The sequence below is a fragment of the Phocoena phocoena genome, chromosome 5 (genome assembly GCF_963924675.1).
Source record: "Phocoena phocoena chromosome 5, mPhoPho1.1, whole genome shotgun sequence".
NCBI lineage: Eukaryota > Metazoa > Chordata > Mammalia > Artiodactyla > Phocoenidae > Phocoena > Phocoena phocoena.
This window is the reverse complement of record NC_089223.1, coordinates 119,843,649-119,855,998: the sequence shown is the minus strand read 5'-3', so window position 1 is coordinate 119,855,998 and position 12,350 is coordinate 119,843,649. Positions and strand designations below refer to the sequence as shown.

General features: G+C 38.9%; 2 protein-coding genes across 2 annotated transcripts in view; both read left to right on the top strand.

Moving 5' to 3' along the window:
- The window catches only part of BBS7 (Bardet-Biedl syndrome 7), a 41,439-nt gene extending 38,002 nt beyond the window's left edge, over nucleotides 1–3,437 (top strand). The window contains exons 16-19 of the mRNA XM_065877761.1: nucleotides 902–1,011; nucleotides 1,128–1,231; nucleotides 1,383–1,506; nucleotides 3,304–3,437. Of these exons, the coding sequence (XP_065733833.1) occupies nucleotides 902–1,011; nucleotides 1,128–1,231; nucleotides 1,383–1,506; nucleotides 3,304–3,437 (472 nt within the window). The remainder of the gene's footprint in view (nucleotides 1–901; nucleotides 1,012–1,127; nucleotides 1,232–1,382; nucleotides 1,507–3,303) is intronic.
- A 2,807-nt stretch (nucleotides 3,438–6,244) lies between these two features.
- Nucleotides 6,245–12,139, top strand: CCNA2 (cyclin A2). Its single transcript, XM_065877542.1, has 8 exons — nucleotides 6,245–6,721; nucleotides 7,507–7,750; nucleotides 8,988–9,100; nucleotides 9,298–9,521; nucleotides 10,158–10,365; nucleotides 10,788–10,901; nucleotides 11,328–11,461; nucleotides 11,819–12,139. The coding sequence occupies exons 1-8, from the start codon at nucleotides 6,509–6,511 to the stop codon at nucleotides 11,865–11,867; spliced, it is 1,299 nt and encodes a 432-aa protein (XP_065733614.1). The 5' UTR covers nucleotides 6,245–6,508; the 3' UTR covers nucleotides 11,868–12,139.
- The last annotated feature ends 211 nt before the right edge of the window (nucleotides 12,140–12,350 follow it).

Sequence of the window (12,350 nt, the reverse complement as noted above, 5' to 3'; positions counted from 1 at the left end):
GACTAGCAGTGGTCTGCTTCAAGCATAACTGGATCAATGGCTTAACTGATATTGTCAAGACTTTATCCCTTTCCATTGCTCAGCTCTGTTTTTGTCTTCTCTTGGCTTTCCTCTGTAGTGCCATGGTGGCCACCGACAGCTCCATCCAGCTTTATATCTTTTCAGCTACCATAGCCTTTCTTTCCCACTAGTTTCAATAAAAGTCCCAGGATTGAGTATCATCGTTGAGTCGTGAACCACTGTGCTCAGGGGTATGGAATACGCTGCTGAAAACTTCCTCCTGAAGTCCCAGAAATGGGGTTGGGGCCAGTGCCAATGAAACTATATGGATTGAAAAGGGTGAGAGAGAAAGAGAGAGAGAGAAGGAGGGGTTCCATAAAGAAAAAGAAGGGTACTGTGAACATAAGAAGTGGCAGTGGATGCTGGGCATGGAAGAACAGAAGTTGTTACTCTTAGGTTTGATATTAGCTTTCTTTTAAGGATGAAGCATATAGTCGTGCTGTAATTTATGTGATTACATAAAAAAAACTTATGTGAAAGCAAGCAATTCTAAATGCATTTTATATACATAAGGGGTTAGCTATTGGAAATTTTATTAGTGAAAATGAAAAAAAGGTGTTTTAAATGAAGAACTTATATAAATTGTCGTATCTTTTGGAGGCATGTGTCTAACATCTTTTATTCAGTTTTATAAGTATGTTTAGAACTTGAATTGCTACAACAGTAAAAGGTTACATGTTTAAATATGTTTTACATTAATAATGAGATGTGTATATAAAGAAATCTAAAATTAAATGAAGTCTAAACACAAGGTCCTATTCGCAAAATATGTATTTACTGGACATATTTATTGGATGTATTTCCTTCTAAAGCTGTTCTTTTAAAAATATTAATTTTATAGAAAAGGTGAAGGAGTTTTTAAATCTGACAACATTTCTACTATATCCATCCTAAAAGATGTGCTCTCTAAAGAAGCTACAAAAAGGAAAATTAACCTCAACATATTATACGGTAAAAAAAAAAAAAAAGAATCATTCTTTCTGTTTTGGGGGGGGGGTTGTTGTTACAATAAGAATGTTCCTGATCAAAGTGACTTATCTAATTGTGCCTGACTTAACTTCTTCTAGAGATAAATGAAGTATCAGTCAAACACACATTAAAGCTAATCCACCCAAAACTGGAGTACCAGTTGCTTTTGGCTAAGAAAGTGCAATTAATTGATGCTTTAAAAGTAAGTATTTGTGTCACGGGACTTATGATCATTATTTTATTGTGATGGGATTTCTAAAATTGTAAAGACCTTAAAGTTTTCCACTTTAAACCCACTTTACACTGGATTAAATTTTGAACATTAAGTGCTTCTGTTTTTAATTTTAAATAAGGAATTGCAGGTTCATGAGGGAAACACAAACTTTCTGATACCAGAATATCGCTGTATCCTAGAAGAGGCAGATCACCTACAGGAAGAATACAAAAAGCAACCTGCACATCTTGAAAGACTCTATGGTTAGTGAACTATTCTAGAATACCTTGTCATATTTCTTTTCTACTGGCTGTTTGCAAAGGATCACATGAGAGAAGCTGGGCAGAAGGAGACAGGCAAAGATTACAGCAGTCATGAACCAGTAACAACCCATGTACTGCCCAATGTATTTATTTTGTCAAGTTGGTTTTAATGTTTAATATTTTTACTAGATAAAATACAAATAAATATTAAGAAGTGAAATAAGTCTAATGCAATGAACTAATCTATATATATGAAGAAACCCAGTGTGAAATGAATGTATCCTATGAAGCATTACAATTTAGGCTATATTTCACACAAAATAATTTTCAGTTTTTATTGCTATTCTGAAATATCAAAATGCAGCATTTAATATTTTTATGCAAAATTTAATGGGGGTATATATGTGCTGTGTCAGTTTATGTTTAAAACTCATTCTGCTTTGGTGGTGAGAAGGTGAATGTTTCACAGTTGTATTGAAAAAGCAAGAGCAAGAGGGAGGAAGGAAGGAACAGCTTAAGGAAACATTTTTTGTGATCTTTATGTAAGACCTATTGTGCATAGCACGCCTGTTTATTTATAACATCTTTATAATCAGGGGGGATATTTAATCCTTCCAACAGCTCAGCAAGGTAGATAGTGTTATCTCTGGTTTTCACATCTGTAAACTGAAATCTGAGCTTAAGAATGTGTTGTCACATAGGTAGGTGGTGGCAAAGCCTTCATTAGAATCTCCTCGCCCCCAAATGCAAGCTTTTTGCACTGTGCCGAGTCTTCTGTAGAGTCAGTTGGTATCATCAGTCCATATTGATCCTTAAGATCTACCTAATGAATTTATTTTATGCCCAGAGACTTGCTCATAAACGGTAACAATAATATCTAATATCTTAATATTTACTATGTGGCAAACACATGATCTTTTATTCCCATTACAACTTAGAAGATGGGTGGTGCAGAACCACCATATCGTATCACCAATTCCACAGTCCAGAGAGCTTTGAAATCAAAAACTTTGTTCATAAATCATTTGGCAATAAATCTGACTTGATCTGAATTAATGACAAAACCTCACTTAAACTGATATGAGGTTATTTATAGTTTTTTTATTCCACTTAGTATGAATATTCATATATTTTGTTGCAGAAATGTTATGTTTTGTTATCAGATGCTGCCACTCACTTTCCACGGGTATTATGCCGTATATATGGTATATTCCTTTTATTATCTTCCTAAAATGTGAAAAATTCTGAAACACATCTTGCATCAAGAGTTTTGGATAAAAGGTTGATAGCTTGACTTATTCCCACTATATATATGCAAAAACTCAAAGGTGAAATAATTTGCCCAGATCTTTGAAACTAGAAATATTTGCTGTCAAGTCAAATCCTAAGAACGGTCAACATATAGATGGGATATTTTAATTCAGATAAAGCTGTTATGAACAGAATATGTCTACACTATGTCAAAATGGTCAGCCTGGTGGGAAAAAAAACCCCACTTGTTGTAATTTTATATATACCAATAGCAGTTCAAAACTGGCCAGCAGTTGATTGTCTGAATTAATAGCTTATAGCCAATTGTTAAGAGGGTTATTAGCCAAATGATTTATATTTTGAAACGTGCCTTAAAATCCCCCCCAAATATTTTTTAATGCATCAATCCTTTCAGATTTCTGTATGTTAAATAATGGAATTACAGGTGCTTAGAAATAGATTCTCAAGCAGTCGCTTACTTTCATTAAATAATGTGTCATTAATAGAATTAATCAATGACAGAAAATTAACATTTTTTCTTTATAGGCATGATCACCGATCTTTTCATAGATAAGTTCAAATTCAAAGGCACCAATGTAAAAACCAAAGTGCCTCTTTTACTGGAGATTCTGGACAGTTATGACCAAAATGCATTGATTGCTTTCTTTGATGCTGCATGAAATATAAATAAGGTAAAGTTCCAAAGTTGTATGTTTAAATGAAAACTGTTAAAATAGAATTGCAAGCTAACTGTATATACTTTTATTTCAAGTGCGTTTTTAAATATTATCTAAAAATATGTTATGACTTTTTTTAGTAATGCTTCTATTTTTTTTGACAAATGGAACTTTTTTTTTAATTTTTAAAATATTTATCAAACAACCCATATATTGTTAGTATAGACATCGTGCAAGGTTAAAACATATTCAAACATCAAGATCCGCATTCAGGGCTTCCCTGGTGGCGCAGTGGTTGAGAGTCCGCCTGCCGATGCAGGGCACACGGGTTCGTGCCCCGGTCCAGGAGGGTCCCACGTCCCACGTGCCACGGAGCAGCTGGGCCCGTGAGCCATGGCCGCTGGGCCTGCGCATCCGGAGCCTGCGCTCTGCAGCGGGAGAGGCCACGGCAGTGAGAGGTCCGCGTAAGTTCTAGAGGCTGGAAGTCTGGGGTCAAGGTGCCAGCGTGGTTGGGCTCTGGTGAGAGCTCTCTTCTTGGCTTGCAGATGGTTGCTTTCTTGTTGTGTCCTCACATAGCAGAGAAAGAGGAAGAGGAAGAGGAGTAAGAGAGAAAAAGAGAGAGAGAGACAGAGAGAGACAGAGAGAGAGAGGAGGACATTTTAAAACAAGTGGAATGATTATAAGGGATTTTAGTGAATTTTTTTCAAGTGGATGTTTTATAATAATCATTGTATAAAATAATTATTTTATAGTAATTATAATGTTTATAATAATCGAGAACTATTATTTGGAAAATAAAAATATATTCAAATATTTAATAAGCTAACACACGTATGTATAAACTGCTTTACAGTTTTCAAAATGTATTTACGTATGTTACCTCATTTGATTCTTTTTCTTTTAATTTATTTTTGGCTAATTATTATTTTTTTAATTAATTAATTAATAATTTTTTTGCTGTGTTGGGTCTTCACTGCTGCGTGCGGGCTTTCTCTAGTTGCAGCGAGCCGGGGCTACTCTTCACTGCGGTGAGAGGGTTTCTCATTGTGGTGGCTTCTCTTGTTGCGGAGCATGGGCTCTAGGCACGCAAGCTTCAGTAGTTGTGGCTCACCGGCTCTAGAGCGCAGGCTCAGTAGTTGTGGCGCAGGGGCTTAGTTGCTCTGCGGCATGTGGGATCTTTCTGGACCAGGGATCAAACCCGTGTCCCCTGCATTGGCAGGTGGATTCTAACCACTGTGCCACCAGGGAAGTCCCTCCTCATTTGATCTTGACAACATATATTGATTATTTTGTCAAATCATGTAAGAAAACTGATTCTCAGTGAGGTTAAGTGTTTAAGAGGACATGCTATTATTTTGTAAAGGTGGAACCCAAGTTCTGGTGCCTGGATTGCATTCTGGTTACTATGTATGTTGTCAACCAGGGGAAATAACATAAATTTTTTTTAAGGAATTGAGATTGATTTACAATTGATTTTGCCGTTGCTTGGTAATGTTTTGTGACCCATGCTCAGTTTGTAAAATACTTGAGTTGGCCAGGTAAATCAGCAGAATTTGCACAGACTGGGGGGATCTTAACTTGATGTGCTGTAACCAGTAGGGCTATACAAGTATACTACATGTGAATAGTGTCGAAATAGTGACAGATTCTTAGATTTTCCTGCACTAATATCCACTGATTTCTTTTTTATCATAAATGGAGGGAAATATGACTTTAAGGCTATGGAAGTCATTAATCTTAATTCATATTTTATTCATATTCAGGTGAATATTGTACTTAAAGGTTGTTTAAAATAGCATAAGGATTACAATAGAAAATAAACTATTCTGTGTGTTTTCAAGAAGGGCACACTTATGAATTTGTTGGAAAACAACAGTGCTTCTTAATTATATACCATTATATTTATTAGTTATGTGCAAGCCTTGTTGTATATTAAATGTGAAAATTTGTTAAAGGCACATATTGCTAAGAGAGTTTTACTTTTATAAGGTCATATTGCTTTTACTATGTTTAAACAACCTTCATTTCTAAATGGAACACATAATTATATCTAGGTCACTAGAATTTTACTCCGAGCTTTTTGTCGGCTGCCACACCTTGGGGAGAAAAAAGAGATAAAAATTAATGACTGTCTAGTTGAATTTCTTGTAGTACATTACTGTTTGTTACATATATCAACAGTAGTTCAAGGTGGCACTTTAAATTAATTGCATCTTCATTAGGAAAAATAAAAAGCATAAGACTGTGAAGAAACACCTAAATGGTAAGATGACATTATAGTCTTTCAATATTATATCAGTTACATAAGCAGCGTGTTAAATGATTTATGCACGTTATTTAATACTAACGACAACTGTATAACGCGTAGATATCATTCCCAATTAACAGATAGGAAAATTGAGAATTGGAGACACTGAATAACTTGAACAAGACCACCAGGCCAGTATGTGGCCGGATCAGATTTTAGACCTTGAGAAACTAGTCAGTCAAGCTAACTGGAGGTCCTAGGGCAGAAGGCCGGGGCGGCCCGCTACTAATTGCTAAAGTTTAATTCAGTTTATCCTAGAGACTGCCCTTACCCCGAGACAGGGACCGCCTAGCGGCCCTATTTAAAGTCACAGTAGACTTAGGCCCCGCCTCCCCGCCGGGCGCGCGTACTTCCTCCTGCCGCCGTTCGACGTCTCTTCGCCCCGCTCCGCCCCTGCTCGGTTGCCTTCGCAGCCGCCTTCACTCGCCTGCGACCGCGTCGCCCCGAGTGACGTCACGGGCCTCGGCCCTTTTCATTGGTCCATTTCAATAGTCGCGGGATACTTGAACTGCATGAACAGCCGCCGCTCCGGCGGGCTGCTCGCTTCATTTCGGGGGCGTCTTTGGTCCTCCACGTCCGGCAGTGCCTGCCTCCGCCTTTCGCAACCTCCTCGGTCCTACACGATCTCGAGCGGGCCAGCGGGTGGGTAGGCTGGCCCGAGCTGCGGCGGGCGGGTACAGCTGGAGTGTACCTAGGCTGATCAGCGGGACGCAGTGCACGCTGCTTGGCGCCGCAGGCTGATCCCGCCGCGCCCCCGGGAGAAGTGATGTTGGGCAGCTCCGCGCCCGGGCCTGCGGCCCGCGAGGCAGGCTCGGCGCTGTTAACATTGCAGCAGACGGCGCTCCAGGAGGACCAGGAGAACATCAACCCCGAGAAGGCGGCGCCCACCCAGCAGTCCCGGACCCGCGCTGGGCTGGCGGTACTGAAGGCCGGGAACTCGCGGGGACCAGCGCCGCAGCAGAGGCCTAAGACGCGACGGGTAAAGCAGTGAGCCGTATCTGCAGGAGGGTGGGCCGAGCGGGAGTTTTGCATGGGTTTAGCCGGCATAGGAGAGTGGCGAGAAAGCATCCCCTGGCCTTTTCGCGGGAAGCCAGGATCTGGAGTCCCTTGATCCCTGGTTTTCTGGAGTGTAGGATGCCACATTACTCCCATTAGTTTCTCCCATTACTCTCCCTGCCAGCACTCTGCGTTTGTGCTGGCTGTCCGCTCTCCTCCATTGGGAGTATTTTTCTATAGATAACGAAGTCAAACCAAGTCCTACAACATGAGTATGGCCTTTGCCCGGCTCCACGCCTTTCTCTCTGCTTTTAAGCCCCAGGCACTGCTCGGACTTCCTTCATCCTCCCCATATGGTTAAGAGATTACCTCTGCTTTAGGAAAGGGTATAAAAAATACTTTGCTTTTGGTCAATTCCGCCATCTTACCGAATTTGCTCTGTTGCTCCACCCTGGGGCGAAAGAGGTAAACCACTTTTTTGCCATCTTTCCTAAATTTGGCATTTTTCGCCCTGCCACTCCACCCATCTCGTGGCCTTGATCAGTTTTGCCCAATTCCACTTAATCTGACCCTAAAACCCTTGCAGGAATGCCTGTGACAAATTGGAACATCCCTTCTTTCTCCAACTGACTACTCAAATTTCCTTGTCTGGATTTTCCCCCCTAAAGTTTAATTTTCCTGATAGAGTAATTGGGAGTAAATGCAGTATAAGGGGATGAAAGCAGAACAAAATTCCACTTAATAGGCTCAAAGCCAGTTATTTTTTAGGTTGCACCTCTTAAGGATCTTCCTATAAATGATGAGCATGTCACCGTTCCTCCCTGGAAAGCAAACAGTCAACAGCCTGCATTTACCATCCATGTGGATGAAGCAGAAGAAGAGACTCAGAAGAGGCCAGTTGAATCTAAAAAACCAGAAAGTGAAGATGTCTTGGCTTTTAATTCAGCTGTTACTTTACCAGGACCGAGAAAACCACTGGCACCTCTTGATTACCCAATGGATGGTAGTTTTGGTAAGTTTTAAAAAAAATTTGTATCAAATCAATGTAATCATAATTATTGAATAGACTGGATTAATGAAATTTTGCTTTTCAAAACATGATCTTACCTGATCCTTAACTACATTATGAGTTAGGTTTAATGTAACAAGTTTAGAAAGGGTGTGACTTATCTCAGGCCTCACAGCTAATCCAAGACCCAGTGACCTACAAAAGGATCCTAATCCTGTGCTCCTGGTACGCTTCTAATCACATCAATTTCATTAGATCTCAGACTTATTTTAATCTGACCCTGGAAATGTTTGCTTGATTGGGAGAATATATTTCAGTTGTGTTAAGACTCACTTTGTACATACCATTCTCAAATAGAGGGCTATTTGAGAATGCAGCTTTAAATACTGAGATAGCCAACATCTCTTCCACCTTTAAAACTTTGTTTCTGTAAAATCAGTCTGATTGTCTGATACCAGAGAGGGACATTGTCCTCCTGTGGGTCAGAGTAGCTGCTATAGACAACTCTGACTACAGTTTGTGCTGCTTCTTTACCATCAGGCTATCGAGTCACTGGACAGCTCACTAAATTCAATCTCAGCTTTAGTTCTGTAGATGAGAGGTATAGCAGCGAAGTCCTATGGAAACAAAATAATTGGTGTATTTTTATTTAAAATCTGCAACAAATTTTAAACTCAAACCTTGAAGTAAAAAGAATAATGGATATTTTTTGCCTTCAAAGATAATTTAAATTTACCAAAAAAGAATCACCCATTGATATTAGTGTTAATGTGTTTGAACTGCCCATAAGAAATCTGAGTTTCTCTTTAGCACACTTGTTAGCCCTACTTCTAGTTATTGCCTGGACTGTGCTTTGAATGTTAGACTTCGGGGTCTGCAAACTCTCTTTTGACAAATCCTAGATATCTCCAAACTTGGATTTTAACTTTGTCCTAGCAAAACCAGTGTACTCCTGTCATGGGAGATGAAGACACTTCAATACCTGCTCCTCTAACTCATTTTGCTGTTAATGGTTTGTCAGTACTTTTTCTTGTTAATTAAAATCATTCCAAAACTAAGTGGACATAGGTACTAAAATCAGAGTTAAATCTTCTATGTACTTTGTCGTAACAAGCTCTTTTTAGTTGGATGAAATAAACACATTGGTAGTTTGGGACTCCTTACAAGGGCAATCACTTTTAGCTCTTAAATTAAGTCGAAAATGAAAAGTGAACTTCACTGTACTTTTGAATTCTCCTAGAGTCACCGCATACTATGGATATGTCAATTGTACTGGAAGATGAAAAGCCAGTGAGTGTTAATGAAGTACCAGACTACCATGAGGACATTCACACATACCTTAGGGAAATGGAGGTAAAGGCTCTCTGAATCTACTTTTTACACTATTTGTTCACTGTGGTGAAAGGAAATTAAGAGGATAATGTTTTTAAGTTTTTTAACTGCCAGTGAATTACTCTAATGCTATACTTAAGTTTCTAGCATATAGGCAGCATCTGTTAATGGTAGAATAATCTAACTGCAGTTTTAACACTAAGTAACCTTCTCAACAGGTTAAATGTAAGCCTAAAGTGGGTTACATGAAGAAACAGCCAGACATTACTAACAGTATGAGGGCTATCCTCGTGGACTGGTTAGTTGAAGTAGGAGAAGAATATAAACTACAGAATGAGACCCTGCATTTGGCTGTGAACTACATTGATAGGTTTCTTTCATCGATGTCTGTGTTGAGAGGAAAACTTCAGCTTGTGGGCACTGCTGCTATGCTGTTAGCCTCGTAAGTACAACTTGGTTTGTTGGGTTAAAAGTGATTAGTAGTATCTTTCTGTGTAGGGAAGAAACTGTGATCTTTTAAAGTATGACATTTTAACATACTATACAAGGCAGGGAGTCAGCGACTACTTTAGGGATGGTGGAGTGGATGAAACTTTTTAAATTTAGGACATTAATTTTCCTAGATTTGGATTTCAGGGCACCTTGAATGAACCTACAGATTGGCGACATTTTAATACACCAGGACTAGGTTACAGAGTGCTTCCTTCTACTTTAAAGTACTTTCTGGTATATAAGCAAAATCTTATCTTTTCTCCATTAAGACATGAAAACTAAAATGTAAATTATTTATTTTTCTAAGGAAATTTCCTACATTTTCAGTTACTTGGTGAACTCTGGCATTGTTCCCATCTTGGGAAGTCAGTCTCTCACTTACTTCCTTTGACTGAAGTGGGAGAAATATTTGGGGCTTTTAATTAGCATTTACCTAGTCTTGGCTAGAAATGGTCAAGTATCAGTGCAAACAGGCAACTGGTTTTGGATTCGTTCCATTCATTCTGCTTAAGGGATTTCAAGTTGGGACAAACAAGCTTGCTTTTCTTATACAAGGATTGATTACTGAAAACTTCTTTCATTGTAGAAAGTTTGAAGAAATATACCCCCCAGAAGTAGCAGAGTTTGTATACATTACAGATGACACTTATACCAAGAAACAAGTTCTGAGAATGGAGCACCTAGTTTTGAAAGTCCTTGCCTTTGACTTAGCTGCACCAACAATAAATCAGTTTCTTACCCAGTACTTTCTGCACCAGCAGTCTGCAAACTGCAAAGTTGAAAGTTTAGCAATGGTAAGTTCTTCTCATTTTGCTGAATGAAGATTCTAAGGTCACAATTTCGGGGCAAGCTCTAGTTTCATTATACAGCCTTGGTCAAGGGATTTAGTATTCTGGGGACAGGTTAGTGCTGCAGCATGAAAGAAAGCCTACCATTGGCAAAAGAAAACATAAATGGAGAAAGCACTAGGAATAGTGGTATGAGGAGGAAGTCTTGGTAAATGGTAGCCAGAAGAGTTGTTTTTAAAGCTATTAAGGAGGAAAAATACAGGATGAGAATGAAGCAAAATATGATAGTGAGTATATTTAAAGATGTGGCAATGGTTGCTACAGAGCCAGTCTTAAAGATAGTGAAATATTTGGTCAGAAGGTAAGGATTTGAGTTTTGAATTCCAGAGCTCTTATGATCATAAAGTATATTTACTTTTTCATTCCAGTTTTTGGGAGAGTTAAGTTTGATAGATGCTGACCCATATCTAAAGTATTTGCCATCAGTGACCGCCGCAGCAGCCTTTCATTTAGCACTCTACACTGTCACGGGACAAAGCTGGGTATGTATGACGACGTCCTTACACATCCACCTTGTGCTGTAAATGCTTGTGCCAGATAGGTTAAATAACTGTCCTATACAACTGACAGTTGTCAGGATGTACTGAACTGGAAGAGCTATTCAGCCACGTACACTGTTGAAAGCATTTTGTCTTACCTGTTTAATAGCATCTGTCAGGTAGAAAGCTTGGTTACTATTAATGCTTGGATTTGAAAGGTGTGCTTAAAGAATTCAGGCCATAAGACTTGCTGTTGGCAAGGAAAATAGTAAAAATTGATCAAAGTTAGCAAAAAGAGCTTGAGAAAACAGGAAGATGTTAGTTGGAGGTGTTAGGACAAAACTCAAGCCAACTAATGCCAACTACTAACTTGTATTCAGTGTCTGTTACTAAAAACAAAACTCAGTGGTTCCGTCCTCCCTCCTGCAGCCTGAATCATTAGTACAAAAGACTGGATATACGCTGGAAACTCTAAAGCCTTGTCTCATGGACCTCCACCAGACCTACCTCAGAGCTCCGCGGCATGCACAACAGTCAATAAGAGAAAAGTACAAAAACTCAAAGTAAGAATTAACAGCAGTAGATACCAAAGAAGCTTGCTTTTCCAGGCTATCGTACGGTTCAGAGATCCTTGACATTTTAACTTTACTTAAGGGATTCACAAGTCAGGCACAGCCTCCTTAAGCAACTGTTCTCTTAGCAGCCATGTGTTTTGAGCTTCTGTCTTGTATTTGAGGGAGAAGAGGGGAGAGGAACGGTGGGCATGCATGCAGGTGTTGGGGACCAGACTATGGTTTTATAACCATTAATTCAAGTAGACAGAAATAGCATTTGTGAGTTCCTAGTATATGTTTCATTCCATAATCTGTTTCACCCAATGAATGTTTACTAAAAATGGATTTTTTTTCCCCTGCTTACAGGTATCATGGTGTTTCTCTCCTCAACCCACCCGAGACACTAAATGTGTAACAGTGAAAGACTGCCTTTGTTTTCTAGGATGTAAATCACTCAAAGTATATGGTGTACAGATTTTATCTTAGGTTTTAATTTTACAATCATTTCTGAATACGGAAGTTACGGTCAAGTACAAATTATGGTATCTATTACTTTTTAAAGGTTTTAATTTGTATATCTTTTGTACATGTAACTATCTTAGATATTTGGCTAATTTTAAGTGGTTTTTGTTAAAGTATTAATGATGCCAGCTGTCAGGATAATAAGAAATAAATTGATTTGGAAAATTTGGTTTGTAAGTCAAATTTAATTTGAGGCAAAAATTTGACTTCAGGATTTCACTTAGAGAAATTAATTTGGTTTATTAAAGCATGGGGACAGGGAAGGCTTCTCCTTCCAATACACAGGTGATGACATTCACCTCCCTAAGGAACTGGGCCAACTGTCTGACTTGGGCATAATCTAAGAAGACTCTTTCAGGTCTTTGTACACACTATG

What these genes read in the sequence shown, in the direction of transcription:
- CCNA2 (XM_065877542.1), top strand. Translation starts at nt 6,509, where the DNA reads ATGTTGGGCAGCTCCGCGCCCGGGCCTGCGGCCCGCGAGGCAGGCTCG. An exon ending in CCCAATGGATGGTAGTTTTG is followed by an intron (nt 7,751 to 8,987) that starts GTAAGTTTTAAA and finishes GAATTCTCCTAG; the next exon opens with AGTCACCGCATACTATGGAT. An exon ending in CATACCTTAGGGAAATGGAG is followed by an intron (nt 9,101 to 9,297) that starts GTAAAGGCTCTC and finishes CCTTCTCAACAG; the next exon opens with GTTAAATGTAAGCCTAAAGT.